General features: G+C 47.4%; 1 protein-coding gene and 1 pseudogene across 4 annotated transcripts in view; one reads left to right on the forward strand and one right to left on the reverse strand.

Moving 5' to 3' along the window:
- SGF29 (SAGA complex associated factor 29) overlaps positions 1–11,272 on the forward strand; it is a 29,768-nt gene extending 18,496 nt beyond the window's left edge. Inside the window, exons 11-12 of one of the 3 annotated variants that reach the window (XR_014022659.1) lie at positions 190–257; positions 11,132–11,272. Coding sequence is in view for 2 of the 3 variants with exons in the window: in XM_081299216.1 (XP_081155342.1) it covers positions 9,686–9,748; positions 11,132–11,138 (70 nt within the window). In the remaining variant the exon portion in view is untranslated. Of the gene's footprint in view, positions 1–189; positions 258–9,685; positions 9,749–11,131 lie in introns of all 3 variants that reach the window. The other 2 variants (XM_081299216.1, XM_081299218.1) reach the window with 2 other exon arrangements.
- Positions 11,273–11,573: 301 nt separating this feature from the next.
- LOC308651759 (sulfotransferase 1A1-like) lies at positions 11,574–14,715 on the reverse strand (annotated as a pseudogene). The gene is made up of 7 exons (XR_014024437.1): positions 14,022–14,715; positions 13,790–13,915; positions 13,606–13,703; positions 12,964–13,090; positions 12,781–12,875; positions 12,077–12,259; positions 11,574–11,990 (listed from the first exon to the last, which is right to left on the reverse strand). The product of XR_014024437.1 is annotated as a sulfotransferase 1A1-like (transcript).
- Between the last annotated feature and the right edge of the window lie 5,438 nt (positions 14,716–20,153).

Raw genomic sequence — 20,153 nt, forward strand, 5'->3', positions numbered from 1 at the left:
CACAAAACAGCATTTGAGGATTGTTGCTTTGAGATTAGGACACAGACTTCAGGAGGCTCTGTGAGTTGACAAGCTCACCAAGCTAGTGAGCGGGGAGCTGGGATGGGAAGGCAGGTCTAAACCCCAGTGCAGTGGTTCACTGCTTGGGCTGCACCTGCTGCTTACCTGCAGAATTTTCCATGACTCTAGGGCAGTGTAAGCAGTTCCTGGCATCTGGTCACAGACATTGGATTTGGGAAGATTTCCAGGAGATTCCAGTGAGTACTTAAAACAAATCTTCTAGGGCCTATCCATTCCATTTTTGTTTTGTATTGCTTGCAGTGCTGAGGAGGGAGCCCAGTGCCTCCTGCATGCTAGGCAAGCACTCTGTCTGTGATGTACACCTCTCCTGCCCAGCCAATTGCTTTGCTGGTCAGCTTGGCTGCTCTTGCTATTCCCCATGGGCTCCTCTCTGTGCTGTTCCTCTTCTATAGCTCCCTGGGCCCTTCACATCCAGAAACACCCCAGGCCAGCCACTTGCCCACTCAAACTCCATCTTGGCTCCAGGACAAACAGGACCAACTGAGCAGCTGAACGAGGTTGGTGGGCCAGTCTTGCATGTGAATGAGCAAAACTGATCACTCAGCAGAGAGGGGAGGGGGACTCAGGCCAGGGTAGAGTTGTCCTATTGTGAATGGGTGTCCATGGGAAAAGAACAGGGAGGTAGAAGCCCCAGCCAAGAGAACCAATGGTGCCTGAACAAGGAAAGGAGCACCTAGAAGATGTTGGAGCCAGGAGCTGGGCCGGGCAAGGGTGTCTTGCCCAGCCACCCCCAATCTGGCACTCATCTGATCTTTCAGGGTACTGGCCTTGCGGCCTTCTGGTGGACACTGGATTAGCAGAGGTGTGACGTGGGACTGCAGAGCTGCTCTCTGAGCTGAAGGTTTTGTAGGTTCAAAGTAGGAGGGGTGAGGAGCCAGCCCAGGGAATGGCTGTCCTCCTGGAAAGAAGGGTGTGATTTGGGGACGGGGCATGTCAGTGTTATTCTCCTTAGCACCCAGGGGAGCCAAGCACACACACCTGTCTGAAAACCCAAGATGTGCATTTAGCATATAGAACAAACTAGAGAAATCAGGGGAAGGACCCAAGGGGAGGATGTTTTTTTAGGTTTAATTGGGGCTTCTGGACCACTCCCCTAAACTCCACCCTTACACAGCAAGTTAACAGAGGGCCCTTTTCTTTTCTTTTCTTTTCCCTTCCTTCCTTCCTTCCTTCCTTCCTTCCTTCCTTCCTTCCTTCCTTCCTTCCTTCCTCTCTCTCTCTTTCTTTCTTTCTCTTTCTTTCTTTCTTTCTTTCTTTCTTTCTTTCTCTCTTTGTCTTTTTCTCTCTCTCTCTCTCTCTCTCTCTCCCCCCCCCCTCTCCCTCTCTCCCTCTCTCTTTCTCTCTCCTCTCTCTTTATCACTGATCTACATTCCCAACCCCCTCTTTTATATTCAATTTTGAGACAGAAGTCTTGCTAAGTTGCTTAGGGTCTCACTAATTTGCTGAGGCTGGCCTTGAACTTATGATCCTCTTGCCTCAGCCTCCTGAGTCAAGGATTACAGACTTGCACAGACGGCTTCTTCTCACTGACCAAGTTCAGGGAGGCAAGGCGAGAGGAAAGGTGGAGTTCAGGGCCGTTCACCTTCCTGCTGGCTCCAGGCCAGAGCAGCCATGGATATTCCAGAACTGCAGGCTCTGCCCATGGGGCAAGTACAGAGTGCTGAGTGGGCAGGGTCAAGGGACTCGGGGTGGAGCAGAGCAAGGAAGGCTGTTTTGAGGCAGCATGGGATTGGAAAGAACAGGTTGCCAGGACCTTTTAGCGCTGAAGGGAACCCCTGCTTCATGGCTTCTGTGGGACCTCAAGGAGCGTGGCTCACGGCTGGTGGGACACAGCCCACAGGTGCTTTTCTTTCCCTGGGCTGAGGAGGCTGGACAGGAAGATTAGAGGGTCACATGGAGGGAGAGCTCCCCACCTCCTCTGCATTTTCTATTTGGATTACAATCACATTCTAGCTGGGCACTGAAGGTGGGAGGTTGTGCCACAGTGGGAGTCTCCTGAGTCTCCCAAGTGTAGTGTGTCCTAAGCGCCAAGCTGGACAAAGTCAGGCAGAGAGGCCTCTGGGCAGGGGAGAGGCTGGTCCAGAGGCCCCTCCTCCAGTTTCTGTTTCCTTTACCCAGTATTCCCCAGAAACACCAGAAGAAGTTCCCCTAACTCAAAACTTCCTATTATACTCAAATAAAAATTGTCCAGATCAAGATGGATGGGGGGAGGGGCACAAAAAAAGTAGAAGGGAAGACTTGAGGAGGCTGAGGGTCAGGGGTCCAGAATGTCTGTCCAGTGTTCCTGTGGGGATAAGAGCTTGGTGAAATGCAGCCATAGGATGGAGGCAGGTAGGGAGGCTGGGGCCAGAATCACTTCTCAGCTCTTCTCATTCCCAGCCAACCTCTTCCTCCTCAGTGCCCACTTGGCACAGCCAGATCAGGTCTCCCCAAAGCAGTGACTTCTCACAGCTGCCAAAGGTGCTGTTGGCAGGAGATGAGACTTCTCAAGCCCCTTGCAGCCCTGGCCCTGGGTGCCAAGGACTCAGCTGCCCCAGCCTGGACTGGACCACTGGGCACCCTCTCCCCAGAGCTAAGCCAGACTGGGAAAGAGGACAGCACTCACCTAGGACATTGGCCCTCAGGGGCAGAAGCTGCTCTGGCTCTTCCTAAAGAAATTCCTCTGCCAGGCAGATCACATGGGTCTTTAGGGACAGCCGGGATGTGGCAACACAGGGGACTGTCTTTACCCAGTAAATGGTGGCAGGTAGGGAAGAGTAGAAAGGTTGTAACTCACATTTACTGAGGAGTCAGTAGAAGCCAGGCCTCCATCTGTTAATTTATTAGGTATTGATTGACCATCTGCTTTGTGCTCTGTGTTCTGTTCTGAAAGTGAACAAGATCTGCCCTCCTGGACTTTACTGAAGAGTGGGGAAGCAGGTTTCAAGATAATAAAATTTGTTCTATTTGAGACAAGAACACATGCTTCACCCAAGTCAGTGTTGCTGGGCAGCAGCCGGCCAGTCTCTATGCACACAACTGCAAGGCTAGCGACTGGGTCAGCGGAATCAGGAGGATTGTATGTTCTTGGCCATTTCAGCCAACTTAGCAAGACCATGCAAAATAAAAAATGATGGGGATGTTCTCAGTGACAGAGTGGCTCAAATTTCTATCCCCAGAACCACAATAAACTCATACATTGGGGAAACAGGCCGACCACAAGGAAGAGCTATAATTTTTGATGGAGCCAGGGGAGACCTCCCCAAGAGAGTGGCACGTGGTCAACTCTGAAGGTCTAGGAAAGAGCCTTCCACACAAGAGAAAGGACTGTTGATAGTGGTGGGTCCGAGGACCCGTGAGCACTGCCCTTCCCAGGTTAGAAGGGGGTGTGGGGTCACTCTGAATGACCCACGCCTTCCATCCTGGAGCAAGAGGCTCTGACTGATCACTACATTTCCTGGTGACTTGGGTGTTGTCCCGGCGCAGGAAGTAGAAGGCATGTCTTCAGGAGCTATACTCACCTATTCCTTTGTCATTCTACTCTTTTGCCCTGTTTGGGATAGAATGTTCCATGGAAACGCCCTTTGTGTGTCCCTTTCTCCTGCTCTGCCTTTGGGTGTGGCCTCCCTAGATGTCAGTCAACCTGCTGACAGGGGACATCAGGAAGCTAGACTCAGCCCCTGAAACCTGACCCCTTGCCTCATTTGAATAGCTTCTCCTTAATAAAAGGGGTTAGCACTGGCTCGCGCTCTCGCGCTCGCGCTCTCTCTCTCTCTCTCTCTCTCTCTCTCTCTCTCTCTCTCTCTCTTTCTCTCTCTCTTCAGACCCTTAAGGTCAGAGGAGCCGTCACAGGGCCCCCCCAAAAAAGGTATCTCTGTCCCTTGTGTGGTTATTTTGTGCAGCCCAGTTCTCCTGGAGTGACCCTGAGTGTTTTAGTCCCGAGGAACATCGTGACAAGTGGGGGCAGAGCAACTCAAGGGTGTGAGCTGTCTGGTCCTTCAACAAACACTTTAAATCCAGGTCGCCTCATTGTTTAAGGCCCAGTGGGAGCCTGTATGTCCTCTTCATGGTCATTGTCTCCAACGGGCCTTGCTTGGTGATTTTGGGCCAGGTTGGGGTAGTGGTGGCAGTGACAGGCAGAGATTCTGGCAATGTGAAGCACGTGGGTGCTGCTAGGCTAGCAGGGAGGACTAGAGCAATGGGCAGTCCAGACGGGACAGTCCTTGGGCTTCACCTGTAAGCCAGCAGACCTGGTCTCCTTTCTTACCCAAAGGGCGGCCACCACAGACCAAAAGATCATGTCCCGGGGGGAAGGGAAAGAAAAGGAGGGCGTGGCCTGTGAGCCTCCACCCACTCCCACACCTGCTGAAGCTAAACCTTCTTTTCCCTGTATTTTTTTTGTACTTTATAAGTGTACACAATGGTTGGGTTCATTGTTACATATCCATAGATGCATACAGTATAACAATACAATTTTTCCCTTCCCTTTCCTTTCCTTTCCCTCCCTTCCTCCTTCCCCTATTCTACTGATCTCCCTTGGATTTTCCTGAGATCAACCTCCCCTGAACTCCTCACCCCCCGCCTTTTTCCTATGCAGCTTCCACATATGAGAGAAAACATAAGACTTTTGACTTTCTGAGTTTGGCTTATTTCACTTAATATGTTATGTTAACATTATGATGTTCTTAAATACAGTTCATTGTCCTGCAAATGACATAATTTCATTCTTTATGGCTGAAAAAATTCCATTGTGTTTATATACCACATTTTCTTTATCCATTCATCCATTGACAGACACCTAGGCTGGTGCCATGATTTGTCTATTGTGAATTGTGCTGCTTTAAGCGTGGATATGCATGTCTCACTGAAGTATGCTGACTATTTCTTTAGGATAAACACTGAGAAGAGGATTAGCTGGGCCATATGGTGATTTCATTCCTAGTCTTCTGAGGAAACTCCATACTGATTTCCACAGTGGTTGTAATACTGTACAGTCCCACCAACAATGTAAAAGTGTTCCTCATTCTCCACATCCTCTCCAGCATTTATTATTATTTGTATTCTGGATGGCTGCCATTCTAACTGGAATGAGATGAATGTTCAACGTAGTTTTTTAAAAGTATTTTTTAGTTGTCAGTGGACCTTTATTTTACTTAGTTATATGTGCTGTTGAGAATCGTACCTAGTGCCTCACACATGCTAAGGAAGCACTGAACCACTGAGCTACAACCCCAGTCCTCAATGTAGTTTTGACTTGCATTTTCCTAATTACTAAAGATGTTGACTATTTCTTCATATATTTGTTGGCCATTTGTATTTTTTCTTTTCAGAGTCATTTATTTAGTTTATTTGCACATTTATTAATTGGGTTATTTTTTTAATATTTATTTTTTAGTTATAGGTGGACACATTTTTTTAAATATTTATTTTTTAGTTGTTGTTGGACACAATACCTTTGTTCTATTTATTTATTTTTAGGTGGTGCTGAGGATCGAACCCCGGGACTTGCATGCACTAGGCAAGTGCTCTACTGATGAGCCACAACCTCAGCCCCACATTTTTTTAAAAAATATTTATGTGATGCTGAGGATTGAACCCAGTGCCTCACGCATGCTAGATGAGCGCTCTACCTCTGAGTCACAAACCAATCTCCTAATTGGGTTATTTTTTTAATGTAACTTTTTCAAGTTCTTTATACATTCTGGATATTAATCCTCTGTGAGAAGAGAAGCAAGTAAAGATTTTCTCTCATGTGTAAGTTCCCTTTTCACATTGTTGTTTCCTTTGCTTGGCAGAAGCTTTTTTAATTTGATGCTATTTCATTTATTAATTCTTGGCATTATTTCCTGAGCTTAGGGGGTCTTATTGAGGGAGTTATTGCCTGTATGCTGGAGTGTTGATCCAAGTTTTTTTCTACAAGTTGCATAGTTTCTGGTCTAACATAGGTCTTGGATCCATTCTTAGTTGACTTTTGTGCAGGGTGAGCAATAAAGATATAATCTCATTCTTCTACATATGGATAACCAGTTTTCCCAGCACCATTGTTCAAAAGGCTCTTTTTCTCCAATGTATGTTTTTGGATGCTTTGTCAAGGATCTTTATCTGTGTGGGTTTGTCTCTGTGTCTTCTATTCTGTGCCACCCACTGGTCTATGTGTCTGTTTTTGTGCCAGTACCATGAAGTTTTGTTACTATAGCTCTGCAATATAATTTGAAGTCATGTATTTTGATGCATCTATTATTGCTTTTTTTTTTTTTTTTTTTTTGCTTGGAACTATTTTGGCTATTCTGGGTCTTTATTCTTCCAAATGAATTTTAGGACTATTTTTTTCCCTAGTTCTATGTAGAGTGTCACTGGTTATTTTGATGGGTATTGCACTGAATCTATATATTGCTTTTGGTACTGTGGCCTTTTAACAATATTGATTATTCTTGTTTCTTCAGTTTCTTTCTTCAATGTTCTGTATTTTTCATCGTCTTTTACCTCCTTAGTTAGATTTATCCCTATTTTTTTTAAGTCTACTGCAAATGAGATTGTTTTACTGACTTTTTTTTTCTCAGAAAATTTATTGCTGATATATAGAAAAGAGGTTATTTTTCAGAAGAGTCATTATTGGTTTTTATATGTTGATTTTGTAATCTGCTACTTTGCTGAATTTGTTTATCAGCTCTAGAAGTCTTTGGGTGGAGTTTTCTGGGTCTTCCAGACATAGGATCATGTCATCAGCAAACATAATTTGACTTCTTCTTTTCCTATTTGTATGCCTTAATTTCCTTCTCTTGCCTGGTTGCTCTGGCTAGAGTTTCAAGATTATATTAAATAGAAGTGATGTGAGGAGACCTCCTTGTCTCGTTCCAGATTTTAAATAAAATGCTTTCGTTTTTTTTTTTTTCCCCATCACCATGATGTTGGTTTTGGGTTTGTTTTATGTAGACTTTATGATGTTGAGATAGGTTCCTTTTCTCCCTACTTTCTTCAGTGCTTTTATCATTAATGGGGGCTGAATTTTGTTGAAGGCTTTCTCTGAATCTATTGAGGTGACTATGTGATTTTTGTCCTTAATTCTATTTATGTGTAATTTATTGATTTGCATATGTTAAACCATTCTTGCAACCTGTGATAAAACCAACTTTGTCATGATGTGCACTTTTCTTAATATGTTGTTGAATATGACTTGCTAATATTTTATTAATAATTTTAGCATCTGAGTTTATCAGGGATATTGGTCTATAGTTTTCTTTCGATGATGTGTCCTTATATGATTTTGATATCAGACACTGGCTTCATAGAATGAATTTGGAGATGTTCTATCCCTTTCTATTTCATGCAATAATTTGAGAAGCATTGACATTAGTTCTTTAAAATTGAGACTCCATCTCATTCTGGGATTTTCTTTGTTGGAAAACTTTTTATTACTGCTTTTTTCTCATTGATAGATTTTGGTCTGTTTAGTTTTTTTAATGACCTTCTGATTCAATCTTGGCAGGTACATATATCTAGAAATGTATCTAAGACTTTCTAATTTTTTGGAGTGTAAGTTTCAGAATAGTTCCTAATGCTCTTCTGGATTTCTATGATGTCTGTGGTGACTTCTCCTTTTTCTTTTTTCTTTCTTTTTTTGTACTGGGGATTGAACCCAGGGGCGCTTAACCGCTGAGCCACATCCCCTTCCCTTTTTATTTTATTTTATTTTTTTGAGATAAGGTCTTGATAAGTTGCTTAGGGCCTTCTTAAGTTGTTGAGGCTGGCCTTGAACTTGTGATCCTCCTGCCATAGCCCTTGGGATTATGGGCATGTGCCACTTTCTTGCCTTCATCTCTAATTTTATTTAATTTGGGTCTCTCTCTCTCTCTCTCTCTCTCTCTCTCTCTCTCTCTCTGTTAGTTTTGCTAAGGTTTATCAATCTTGTTTATCTTTTCAAAGAATCAAGTCTTCATTTCATTTATACTTTGTATTATTCTCTATTTCATTGATTTTGGCTCTGATCTTAATTATTTCCTTCCTTCTACGGCTTTGGAATTTATTTGTTCTTTTTCAAGGGCCATGAGATACATCATTAGGTTGTTTATTTGGGATCTTTCTGATTTTCTCATATAGGCATTCACAGTTATAAACTTTCCTTTGAGAACTACCTTGATAGTGTCCTGCTGTGAACTGCCCGGCCAAACCCTAGAAACTGGTGAGGGGTGGTGGGGGATTAAGAAAGACACACAAACACAAAAAGAGAGCTGGGACCAGGTGGGACACTGACCTCTGATGGAGGAACAGTGACCCAGATCTGGCTCAGCACATTTATTATATAGGGCCTCACAATCAGGAAGTCAAAACTATAGGGGCATTTTTCTTTGTGCACTAAAAAGGTACAGAACAAGAAACATTTTTTTTTTTTGTAGCTATTCTACTGTTACAGTGCTAGGAACATTCTGTTATTATCTTGCTGCACCCAGGAAGCCCACTATCTAAAACTCTTGCAAAGCAGGCAGGATTGAAGGTTGCAGCACTTGCAAGATATTGTGGTTATCTTGTTTTGCTCAGAATTCTCTAATCCTGGCAGGTGGTGTCTGAGCTCAAGGTCAAGACTGTTATTGTTCTGTACCTTTACATAGAACTTCCTCAGGCAGGGCTCCTGGGCAACTTTGTCCTGTACCTTTGAACAGAAAGTTCTCAGAGCAAAGTCCCAGAACTTTGAACTCAGGGGCACTCTGCCACTGAGCCACCTCCTAGCCCTATTTTGTATTTTAATTAGAAACAGGGTCTCACTGAGTTGCTTAGTGCCTTGCTTTTGCTGAAGCTGGCTTTGAACTCTCGATTTTCCTGCTTCAGCCTCCTGAGCTGCTGGGATTACAGGCAGAGGTTTTTTTTTTTTTTTTTTTTTTTTTTTTAATATGTATTTTTTAGTTGTAGTTGGACATAATACCTTTATTTAACTTATTTTATGTGGTGCTGAGGATCAAACCTAGGGTCTCACACATTTGAGGTGAGTGCTCTACCACTGAACCACAACCCCAGTCCCACAGGCAGAGGTTTTGATATGTTAGATTCTAAGAAGTTTTAAAATTTCCCCCTAATTTCTTCTATCACCCCTTCATCATTCAAAAGTTCATTCTTCAATCCTCACGTTTATATAGTTTCTACAGGGTTTTTTTTTGGTGTTGATTTCTAGTTTTATTCCATCATGATCAGATAAGATAAAAGGTATTATATTGATTTTTTTTCTGTATTTTCGAAGCGTTGCTTTGTGGCCTAAAATGTATTTTATTTTGGTACCATGTGCAGCTGAGAAGAAAGTATACTCAGTTCTTGTTGGATGAAATATGCTATAGGCGTCTGTTAAGTTCATTTGATTTATAATATATTTAGGTCTGAAGAGTCTTTACTGAGTTTATGTGTGAATGACCTATCTATTGGTGAGAGAGGTGTGTTGAAATCACCCAAGATATTATTGTACCAGGGTTTGTCTGAATCTTTAAGTGATGTTTGGGGCATAAGTATTTATTATCATTGTATCTTTTTCTTGGATTTTTCCCTTTACCAGTATGAAGTGACCATTTTTGTCTCTTCTGATTAAGTTTGGCTTGAAGTTTGCTTTGTCAGATCTGAGAATAGCTTCTCCTGCTTGTTTTAGGGCTCCGTTTGCATGGTGTATTAATTTCCATTCTTTCAACCTGTGGCTGTCTCTGCCTGCAAGGTGAGTCTCTTGCAAATGACATATATTTAGGTTTTATTTTTAATCCTTTCTTCCAGACTATGTCTTTTAATTGGAGAGTTGAGACCATTTATATTCACTGTTATTATTGAGATGTTTATTTCCTGACAATGACAACAAAACGATACCAGAAAGAAAGAAAGAAGATTCATAATGAAAAGTGAAAGAATTGTCTCCACTGAGGTGGACAAAACTGTCAACTGGGATAGATGGTCATTACCTCTGGGAAGTACCGTCAACTGGAGCTTTATCTGGACAGACCAGACTGATGCACTCCCAGGATAGGGCTGCTGCAGAGTTCTAGAAGGGAAATTATGGCCTAGGTCTACTTAGGGGCACTATTGTGTGGAGAGATTGGAGCAATACACCCCTAATGACAATCAGATACCAGTCTCTACTGGGAATCTGGATCTCAGAAGCCTCCCAAGAACTCATGGAGCTGGGGAGTCAACCCTCCGGAGGTCTCACACATTTCACTGCTCATGAATACAACCTTCCCAGGCCAAATCCCTCAAGGTAATCACACCTGTTCAGTTCCCTAACCTTCTTTAGCTGGTCATGAGTTATCAGACTCAAAGGAAAAGTGAGGTGCACTGCCTTTCTTATCTCTGACTTGAATCCCCCTGGGGACAGTTGTCTCTGTGCCTGTTTGTTTCACTTACATTCTGTTAGGCACACATTAGGCCACATGGTAGGCACTTGCCAGGAGAGTACGGTTATATTTGCTGTGATCTCCAGGGCTCCCCAAGCTGCAGCATGGCCTGAAGATGAATCCAGCGCTTGTTCTCCGCTTGCCAGTTGAGAAACAGAGCACTTTTCAGGCACCAGTTCACTGTGCAGCTACTAGTCCAGCTAAGTTCAGCCTGCTTTTCATTCTACAGTTTTTCCTGTGCCGAATCTGCCCTATTGTGTTTCTCTCTCTGGTTGTGTTACCCCTGTTCTCTCCAATGAACCCCACTGCTGCTGCTGCTATCAGTTGGGCTTCAATTACTCTTTCTTGTACTTCATCCAATGTACCTGAATTTCCGAGTCAGAGACTCTGACTGTCCAATATTGGATTTCAGCCAATTCCCTCTTTCGTCCATCGCACTAAAACATCATACTCTTTTATTTATTTATTTTTTTTAGAGAGAGGGAGAGAGAATTTTTTTTTTAATATTTATTTTTTAGTTTTCGGCGGACACAACATCTTTGTTTGTATGTGGTGCTGAGGATCGAACCCGGGCCGCACGCATGACAGGCGAGCGCGCTACCGCTTGAGCCACATCCCCAGCCCAAACATCATACTCTTATTGCTTGAATTCCAATCTATAAACAACTGGAAATGCAGCCTTCATCTAAGTAGCCATATTGCATCTCCTTCAGATGCTGAATCTCCAACCAGCATTTGCCTTCAATCAAACCATGAACCATCCTCAAAACCATCCTGGAGCGTAGCCAAGAGGCTCGCCACCTTAGTGCTGATATATCTCATCATACCTGTTGAACTCAGATCCTGCCTCCAATCCCAGGTACTTAACTGTCCTCACTTCCTCCTCCTCAAGGCTCTGTTCTAAGTCGAGCATAGTGGTGCACACACCATAATCCCAGTGACTATGGAGGCTGAGACAAGAGTACTGCAAGTTTGAGATCAGCCTCAGCAAAACAGGGAGACTTTCAGTAATGTAGTGAGACCCTGTTTCAAAATAAAAAATGAAAAGTGTTTAAGATGCAGCTCAGTGGTTAAGTGCCCAGTGAGAGAGAGGTGGCTTGTAAGGGGTCCAAGAAAAAGTGAAGCTGGCCAGCAGACTGGAGGGAGAAACAACAGAGGATCTTACAGGGTCAAATGGTCTTTCTCTTCTCTCATGTCTCTTGGGTCTTCCTCCTGTAGATCCTCTTTCCCTTCCCCGAAAGAGCAGGTAGGAGCTATAGACTGTGGGGCAGAGGGCCCTACTTGGTCCCAGTTGGATTTACTTTGTCTCAGGTGTTCTCCTGGCTTCCAACAGAGCCTCTTGTTGGACACATCATGTTTCATTCCTGAGGTCATGGGTCAGGCTTGTGCCCATGCTTCCTTGCTGCAGTGGCTCCCCACGACACCACTCAGAGCTGCCAGCGGAAGTTGAGCTTGCAGCCTGCCATCTTCTCAGCATAGTGGGCGTCAAAGTGCTCATTCTGAGCCACAGTGAAGATGGATTTCCAGTCTCCTGTGATGCCTGGGGTGGGGGGAAAGAGGAGGCCTGAGTACCTGCCCACATAGGTGGTCTGAAGTGGCCCAGGGTAGGCTCTGGGTTTCACCCTCCCTTCTGCAGCCGCTCACCCTGGCCTGCACACACCTTTCCTCATGAAGGGAGAAATACTATGGTCCATCATCTCAGTTGGTATGGTGGTGTAGTTAGCCATGGGATTCTTCTTCATCTCCTTGAAGGATGTGTGCTGGACGATGTGATCCACCGTCTCCTCTGACAGGGAGCGCCCCAGAAACTCCAGGATCTTTTTAATCTCCTTTTTGGGGTTCTGAAGCAAGACATAAGCTCTTCAGGGGGGCTTGGATTGCTTACTGAGCAAACACAGGGGAAGTTCCCTCTCTGGTGTCACATGGGGGGAGCTGGCCCCTTCCATTTCAAAAATTCCCAGACCTAGCTGCTTCACCCTGGCCTTCTTTCCCTGGACCAAAACTACTAGCTCTCTGCCTTAGGGTCCTGGAGTGAGCCCTGATTAGTGCCTTAGGAGAAAGGAGGGACAGTCTTCCTTTAGAACTGTGGCCCCAGGTGTGGCGCAGCCTTGTGCAGGGGGACATGGAAACAACAAACAGCTGACCCATGACCACATGTGTAGCTGACCCAGGTGTTAGGAGATAAGGACTGTGCTGGGCCCTGAGCTGAGCTCTCTCTACAGTCCTGGATGGGAAGGCAGTGTGGGGAGTCCTGGGCTGGGTGGGCCTGCCAATGGGGAGGGTCCTGAGGGCCTTGTCAGGTCCCTTGAGGTTCCTGTCCCCCAGGTAGGACATGGATGGAGTGGTAGCAGGGGGATCTCACCTCCTTCAGGTCTTCATAGAAGAGGTAGAGCACGGGGTGGGTACGGCTCAACCTCCCCCACTCCTGCACGTGCTGGTACCATGACCCATAGGACACTGGGGAAGGAGACCAGCAGGATTTGGTAAGAGTTTTAGGTGGCCATCCTCAGCTCCAGCCCTCTCCTTCCTCCAGATTGGGGCCCACCTTGTCCATCCATGAACTTCTCCAGGAAGTTGTCCCAGGTGCCAGGGTCAGGGTACAATTTGGCCATTTTGTAGAAGTTGTAATAGGAGACAGCCACGTCCTTTGCATTGCGGGCAACATAGATCACCTGCAGGGACAGATGATACCCTCTGTGAGCTATATCACCCCACACACACACCCCAGGACTGCCTGCCCTCCTGGCTGCCTGGCCCCCTTCATAGCACGCCTGTGGGGGGGTCCCCTCTCAGCTTGACAAGGGAACACTCTGAGGCCTTGAGGCTGACTTGCTGGAGACCTCAGGGATGGCTACGGCAGCTGGGATCTGACCTCAGCTTTGATGGGAGACTCCTGGCTGGTCCCTGGAGCCATACTTCATCCTAACCTGACCCCTGGGATTCCACCACACACCCAGATGGAGAACAAGGCAGGCAGGGGACCCTCTAGCCCCTCTGTGAGCCTCTGAGCACCAGGCTCCCCTGCCCTCGGGTCTGCACTGAAGAGTCTCGCTCTCCTCCTCGTCTTGGCCCTGCAATAGTGAGGGCAGGTGGCCTTCCCACTTGTGCAGAGACAAAGCTTGAAGAGACTTTCCCTGCAGAACAGAACCAAAGCTGGAAAGGCCTAGTGACCTCCACTGCCACTCACCTTGACCTTCTGATCCAGCAGACTCTGGGGAATCAGGCCCAGGGGCAAGTGTGTCTTGAGGAGCCGAGGGGCGGGTGTATCTTTCAAAGTTTCCAGACCTAAGGTGCGGACAGCAGAAGGATGGTGAGCTGGAGCCAGAGCCACCGTCTTTAAGATCTTTTTGCCCCTGGATCCTGCCACACACCTGATGGAACCCCTGGACATTTAAACTCAAGGAAGGGTACGCGTATGTAAATGGGTGCCCGGTGACACTTCTCTAGGTCACCACCCTGATAGATCATCTCCAGTATCTCGCTCAACCAAGTGGTGCCTGGAAGAGAGAGAAGCAGATATGAGCAGGATGGAGGGCTGGGCCCTGGTGACCAAGGTCAGGGTTGCAGCCCCAGTGGGGGAGCAGGGTGACCCTCCTCACTTACCAGACTTGGGGTAGGTGCTGATGAGCACATCATCAGGCCAGGCCTGGAAGCTCTGAAGTGGCCCCATCACCTCTGCAAAGTACTTGATGAGCGGGACCCCCTTCACCTTGACCAGTGGAGGGCGGGAGGTGTCCTGGACCAGCTCCATGCTGCTGAGTCAGGGGCCAGCGCCTGCTCTTCTTCTCTGAATACCATAAAAAAACAGCATTCACTGGGTTGTTGCTTTGAGATAAGGACACCGAGGCTGCAGTAGGTCCAGTTATTTGCTCAGCTTCTCTAAACTACTAAGTGGAGAGCTAGGATTGGAAGGAAGGTTTAACTACAGTGCCGTTGTTTACAGCTCAGGCTGCACCTTCTGATTGCTTGCAGAACTTTCCATGACCCCAGTGCCCCGCCACAGCAATATCAGGGGTTGGAGTCCAGATACACAGATTTGGAAGCTCTCCCAGTGATTCTAGTGATTTCTTCAGCAGTTGAGAAATTCCTGCAGGCTCTGCCTGTTCCTTTTTGTTTGTTTTTCGTTTGTTTTGTATTGTCTGTGGTGCTGAGGGTGGAACCCAGGGTCTCTTGCATGTCAGTCAAGTCCTCTCCCACCGGGCCGTGCACTAGCTGCCCTGCCCATCCTAACTCTTAACATGCAGCTCATTGCTCTTCCTCCCTTGCTGAGACACAGCCCCAGTGGGCTCATCTCTGATGTTCCCCTCTCTGGGCCCTTCACATCTGGAAACACCTCAGGCCAGCCAGGCCTGGGATCCCACTTGCCCACCAAGCTCCATCTTGGCTCCAGGACCAATGGGACTGATTGAGCAGTTGAACTTGGCTGGTCCTGAGGGCCTAGTCAGTTGAATGAGCATATGAATGAGCAAAACTGATCACTCAGAAAAAGAGGGGAAGGGGACTCGGGCCAGGCTGGAGTTGTCTATTGAGATGGGTGGTCCATGGGAAAAGAACTGGGAGGTAGAGTCCCAGTCAAGGAATCAAATAGGTGCCCGATCAAGTGAAAGGAGCACCTTGAAGATGTTGGAGCAGGAGCTGGGCAGGGACCCAGGCTTGTGTCCTCCTGGGCACACAGGGGATTGGTGGAGGTGTGGAGTGGGTACTGCAGAGCTGTTTTCTGTGGGTCCACAGTGGGGCGGGTGAGGAGCCAGTCCTGGGAATGGCTATCCTCTGGGAGGAAGGTGGGGTTTGGGAATGGGTACATCAGGGTTACCATCCTTATCATTCAGCTGGATCCAGGCACACATCTGTCTTAAAATCCAACCTGTGGGTTTAACCTACAGGAAACAACAGAACTGAAATGAAGAGAAAGAGCCCAAGGGTCAGATGGTCCCTCAGCTCTGATCTGGCTCCTGCAGGGCTCCCCAAACTTTGTCCCTGCTGTGAAGGTTAACAGATGGCTTTTTCTAACAGATCACGTCAAGGGAGGGGAGGGGAAAATGGGGTACAGGGCCACTCACCTTCCTGCTGGCTCCAGTTTGGTCTCAAGGCACCCAGGGCTCAGGGCAGAGCAGCCTCAGGCATTTCTGGAACTGCAGGCTCTGAGGGCAGGGCAGGTCCAGAGTGCTGAGTGGGCAGGGCGAAGGGATGGGGGCGGAACAGAGCAAGGAAGGCTGTTTTGAGGCAGCATGGGATAGGAAAGAAAAATTATGTCGGAGCCTAATAGTTCTAGGAAGAAGTGAGTCCCTGCTTCATGGCTCCTGAGTGGCTGATACCAATTCCAATTTTATTGCAAAAGGCTGTGTGTTTATATAGATCTAAGGAGAGATGGCAGGGCTTATATAAATGGCAGGCCACCCGTTTATTGGCAAGTTCTTGTAGATATCAGTTCTGGAGCCCAGGAATTAGTTCTTATTGGGGCTAAGGTTCCTTGCCAGCGAGATTTGTAATTGGCGCCGGTGGGAGAGTTCAATCCATGGGAACTTTTTGCGCCAGTGGAAAAAAAGGGGAAAGTAGGAAGAGAAGGTCGTTAGGCGCCATGTTGGGGTTTTTCTCTGGGGTGTGGCTGCCGATATACTTTTCCCAACATTCCTCCCTTTTTGTTTTCTTAGAAACTGGGGCGTGGTTGGTCAGATCTGGCTGCTTCCTGCTGTGTGGGGGCGGCGTGGGGCCTAGAAGGGGAAGTGGAGGAATGTTCAGGGGGCAGGTCTGGGGATATCATGGCATCCAGAAATAAAACCCAGTGACTATAGACAGCTACTTCAGTAGGGGTAAAGTCTATGAAGGTTCCCTGAAGCCACAATTTGTTGATGGCATCGAACCAGTCCTGGATGGAGGAGATTGTTGGTATCAGCCACTGGTCCTGTAACAGAGACTCTAGGAAATACTGGAAGCATTACTTGACATGGCGTCACCAGCACCTGAAGAAGATCAGAGCAAACAAAAACAGGATGAAGATAAAAATTAAAGCAAAGATCAGTTTTCGGCAGAAGTTCCATGTTGGGGGACTGATAGAGAAGAGGCCAAGGGCCATGAGGAGGCTTAAAAGGACATAAAGGCTCAAGAATCCAGGGTGGCAGATTAAGAGGTTCTCCGGGCTCGTTGTCTCCTGCTGTCCGATGTCCGTTGCATTCCATCGTGCCTGGTAGTGAGCTTCAGCAATGAGTGAGCTGTTCTCTTGAAGATGTTGGGGGCTCATCGGTCATCAGAGGCTGGTAGTGCCTAAGCAGAATCTGGTTGAAGGTTTGATTAGAAATTTTCTGTAATTGGGTTTGAAGGAACTTCATTATGCAGGGCAAGAGGGCGCAAAAAAGGAGCATCCCAATAAGGGGCCCCAAGAGAGGTAGCAAGTATGTGGCGAGAGAGGATTGGAAGAACCCCGTTATGGGATTAGAGGAGGTGGGTTTGAGCAATTGGGTCAATAATTCTTGTAATTTAATAACATTTTTTCTATTAGACCAGATTCATTAATATAATAACAACATTCTTCCCTGAGGAAATAAGCAAGTACCTCCCTTTTCCACTGTTAGAAGGTCAATTTGGGATATGCTCGATTCTCATAGCGAGGCTTATCTAGAAAGCGTTTTTTTGCATGAATTATAAGGGCATCTGCCATAGGTGTCAGGTCAGTGCTTACAGGATTCCTCAGTTTGGTCTGCTATGAAGCATAGCATTGCTGAACATAAGTTGGATGAGGTGGCCCAGTTGAATCCAGTAACATTAAGGGCCCAATTACAGCCAGTGAATGGGCAATCGTCTTGACCCATAAACTGAGAGTGGGTGGTGCCTTCCTGTTGCCATGTCGCTTGGATGTAGAAGCTCCATCTGTGGGTTGGGATAGAAGCTTGAGAGAGATTAATGATTAGTCACAGGAGAGGTTGGCGAGAAACTTTGAGTTTGGTGGGCCCCAGCATGGTGGAAATATGACTGTATGGGGTCCCGTCCAGTGAGGTTTCAATGACTGAGAATGTAGCTCTCGAAGTAAGACTGCATCACCCGGTTGAAGAGGGTCCGATTCAATTCCTGGTTGTGCTGGAACAGAAGTAACAGATGGTTCAGGAAGACACGGGTCTGTGTGTTCTCTTAGGAGTTTGTATAGAAACATGAGCTAGGGCAGGTAGGACACAAGGGGAGGAGGAGTGACAGGAAAGTTTTAGTTGATTAAGAAAGGCGCCCATGGAACAGCTCAAAGGGGCTAAGGCCTGAGGGGGCTCAAGGGGTTTCCCGAATTTGGGTGAGGGCCAATGGCAAAAGATTGGGCCAGGACAGTCTGAGTTCAATAGCAAGTTTAGTGAGATGATCCTGGAGAATGCTGTTAGGCCTCTAAACCTTACTCGAGGATTGGGGTCAGTGGGGGATGTGGAGCCTCTAAGTGCTGTTAAGGCCTTTGGAAACTAGTTGAACAACATGAGAAGTGAAGGCTGGACCATTGTCTGACTGGATGGAGGCAGGAAGTTTGAACCTAAGAATGATCTGCTCAATGAGGATGGAGGCGACAGTGTCAGCAGTTTCCGATGGTGTTAGCAGTTTTCCTGGAGGTAGGGAAGGCTTCTATCCAACTGTAAGAGAGTGCTATCCCCAAATTACAAACAGTTAAATCCTGTGTTAAGGCCTGACTGAAGAGGTAGGGACTGTCCCTGAAGCCTTGGGGTAGGCCTGTCTATGTCAGCTGTTGAAACCTAAAGAATGTAAGGTCTTCCCGTGTGAAGGCAAAGAGGTAATAAGAGTCAGGATGCAGAGGCACTGTAAGGAAGCCAGCTTTAAGATCCAGGACAGTAAAGTTAGTGGTGAAAAAGCGGGGGAGGGTATGAGTAAGAAAAGTGTGAGGGTTGGAAACCACTGAGTGGATGGGAATAACTGCCTCGTTAATTAGGCGGAGGTCCTGGACTAAGTGATAGGCTCCGGAGGGTTTTCGCACCAGCAATATAGGAGTATTACAGGGGGAGTCAGTAAGGATTGGGAGTCCCTGGGCCAGCAACCAGTCTATAATGGGTTTAAATCCCTCCCTATGGGTTTTGGAGATAGGAAATTGGGAACACAAGGAAGTTTAGTTTGGTGTTTCAGCTGGGTATGGACTGGCTTGTGGTGGGAGGCTATAACCAGCATGGAGATATCAGAGAGGGTAAGAATTAGAGGAGATGGGTGGTGGTATTCTTGGGGTGTAATTGGAGGTTGGCTCCTAATACTTGGAGAAAATCTCTGCCTAGGAGAGGAACTGACAGGATGGAATGACCAGAAGAGTGAGTGAATGGGTGTCCCTCCAGGGCACAGGCCAGCTTTACAGTTCTGTTTGGGGAGAAGGGTTTGTCATCAATCCCCAAAACTGAGACCTGGGAAGGAAACAGAGGCCTAGAATGGGCAGGCAAGACAGAATAGGTAGTCCCCGTGTCCACAAGGAAGCTTATGGACTTACCCACTGCCTGGAGCACTACCCTGGGCTCAGAGAGGGCGATGGAGGGTCTTTGAATCTGGGCTTCTTCAGTCTTCTGCGAACCCCAAAAGTTCAGGAGAAGGGACTGCCTGACCAGTCATACCCCTGCATAGAGGTGCCGAGGAAGGGCCAGCCATGGGGCAGTCACTCTTCCAATGTCCTGTCTGGTTACAGGTGGGGCATGGCCTGGAAGGAGGCCATGGGTTTGGGCATTGGCAAGCCCAGTGACCTTCGCATCCACATTTGAGGCAAGCCTCTGGTGGAGAGGAATGCTGGTTCCTCCGAAAAGCCCTCATTTGAGCCATAAGCCTCAGGGCTGCTGCCAAGGCTTGGGTTTGGGGCGTTACCTTTTTCTGCAATGGAGCCTGCTTTAAAGGCCATTTTCACCAGATCTCAGATAGGGGTCTGAGGGCCCTCCTTAGCTCATTTGAGTTTTTCCTAATATCATAGGCCAATTGAGTAATGAAATGGGTTGCTAACACTGTAGCCCTGGTGGGAGACTCAAGATCCAGCTTAGTGTATTTGGTTAGGGTCTCTGTAAGGCGGTTGAGAAATAAGGCTGGATTTTCATCAGGATTCTGGGAAAGATCTTGAAATGAGAATGGGATGTGTATTCGAATGATCCCTTCAGCACCAGCTACTTCCCTGAGAGGACAAAGGAACTATGGGTTATCTGATAAGAGGGATCCCTGGGACTGGGTGTGGGCGCTGACAGAGAAGAGAGGCATGAGTAGGGGGAGGGGAAAGGACTTATCAGTAGAAGAGGTGAGCAGAGTGGGGGAGGAGGCTCGGAGGGATCTGGAGATCCCACCCATTGCAGCCAGGTGGGATCCATCCTGCCTGCCCGTTGGAACCGGGGAGGCAAGAGGGAGGCACAAGCGAGTCCAGGGCTCGCGCAAAAGCTGCCGTGCACAAAAGCTGCCATGGCGCAATGAAGGTGAAGGACGGCGGCTTGCCCGCCTGCTGAGGTGGGATCCCGAGGCCTCTCCAGGCCACCGAGGGCACACTACCCACCCATTTCGCCCACCGCACCAGGAAGGTGGAGCACCAGTGCACATGTCTGGCGGCCAGGCAGACTGGAAGAGTGCAGAGAGGGCCGCGGGCGGTGGGCAGCTGAGGACAGGAAGAAGAAGGAGGGGAGGGGGATGTCTCCGCGGAGGAAGAGGAGGGGAAGTGCGCAGGCAGGGCCAATGCAGCAGGGAGGGGGAGGGGACGCGGATGTGGTACCACTGGGAGGGATTGCAGACATGAAGAGTGGAGGGAAG

The sequence above is a fragment of the Spermophilus citellus genome (genome assembly GCF_964194105.1).
Source record: "Spermophilus citellus genome assembly, chromosome: 6".
NCBI lineage: Eukaryota > Metazoa > Chordata > Mammalia > Rodentia > Sciuridae > Spermophilus > Spermophilus citellus.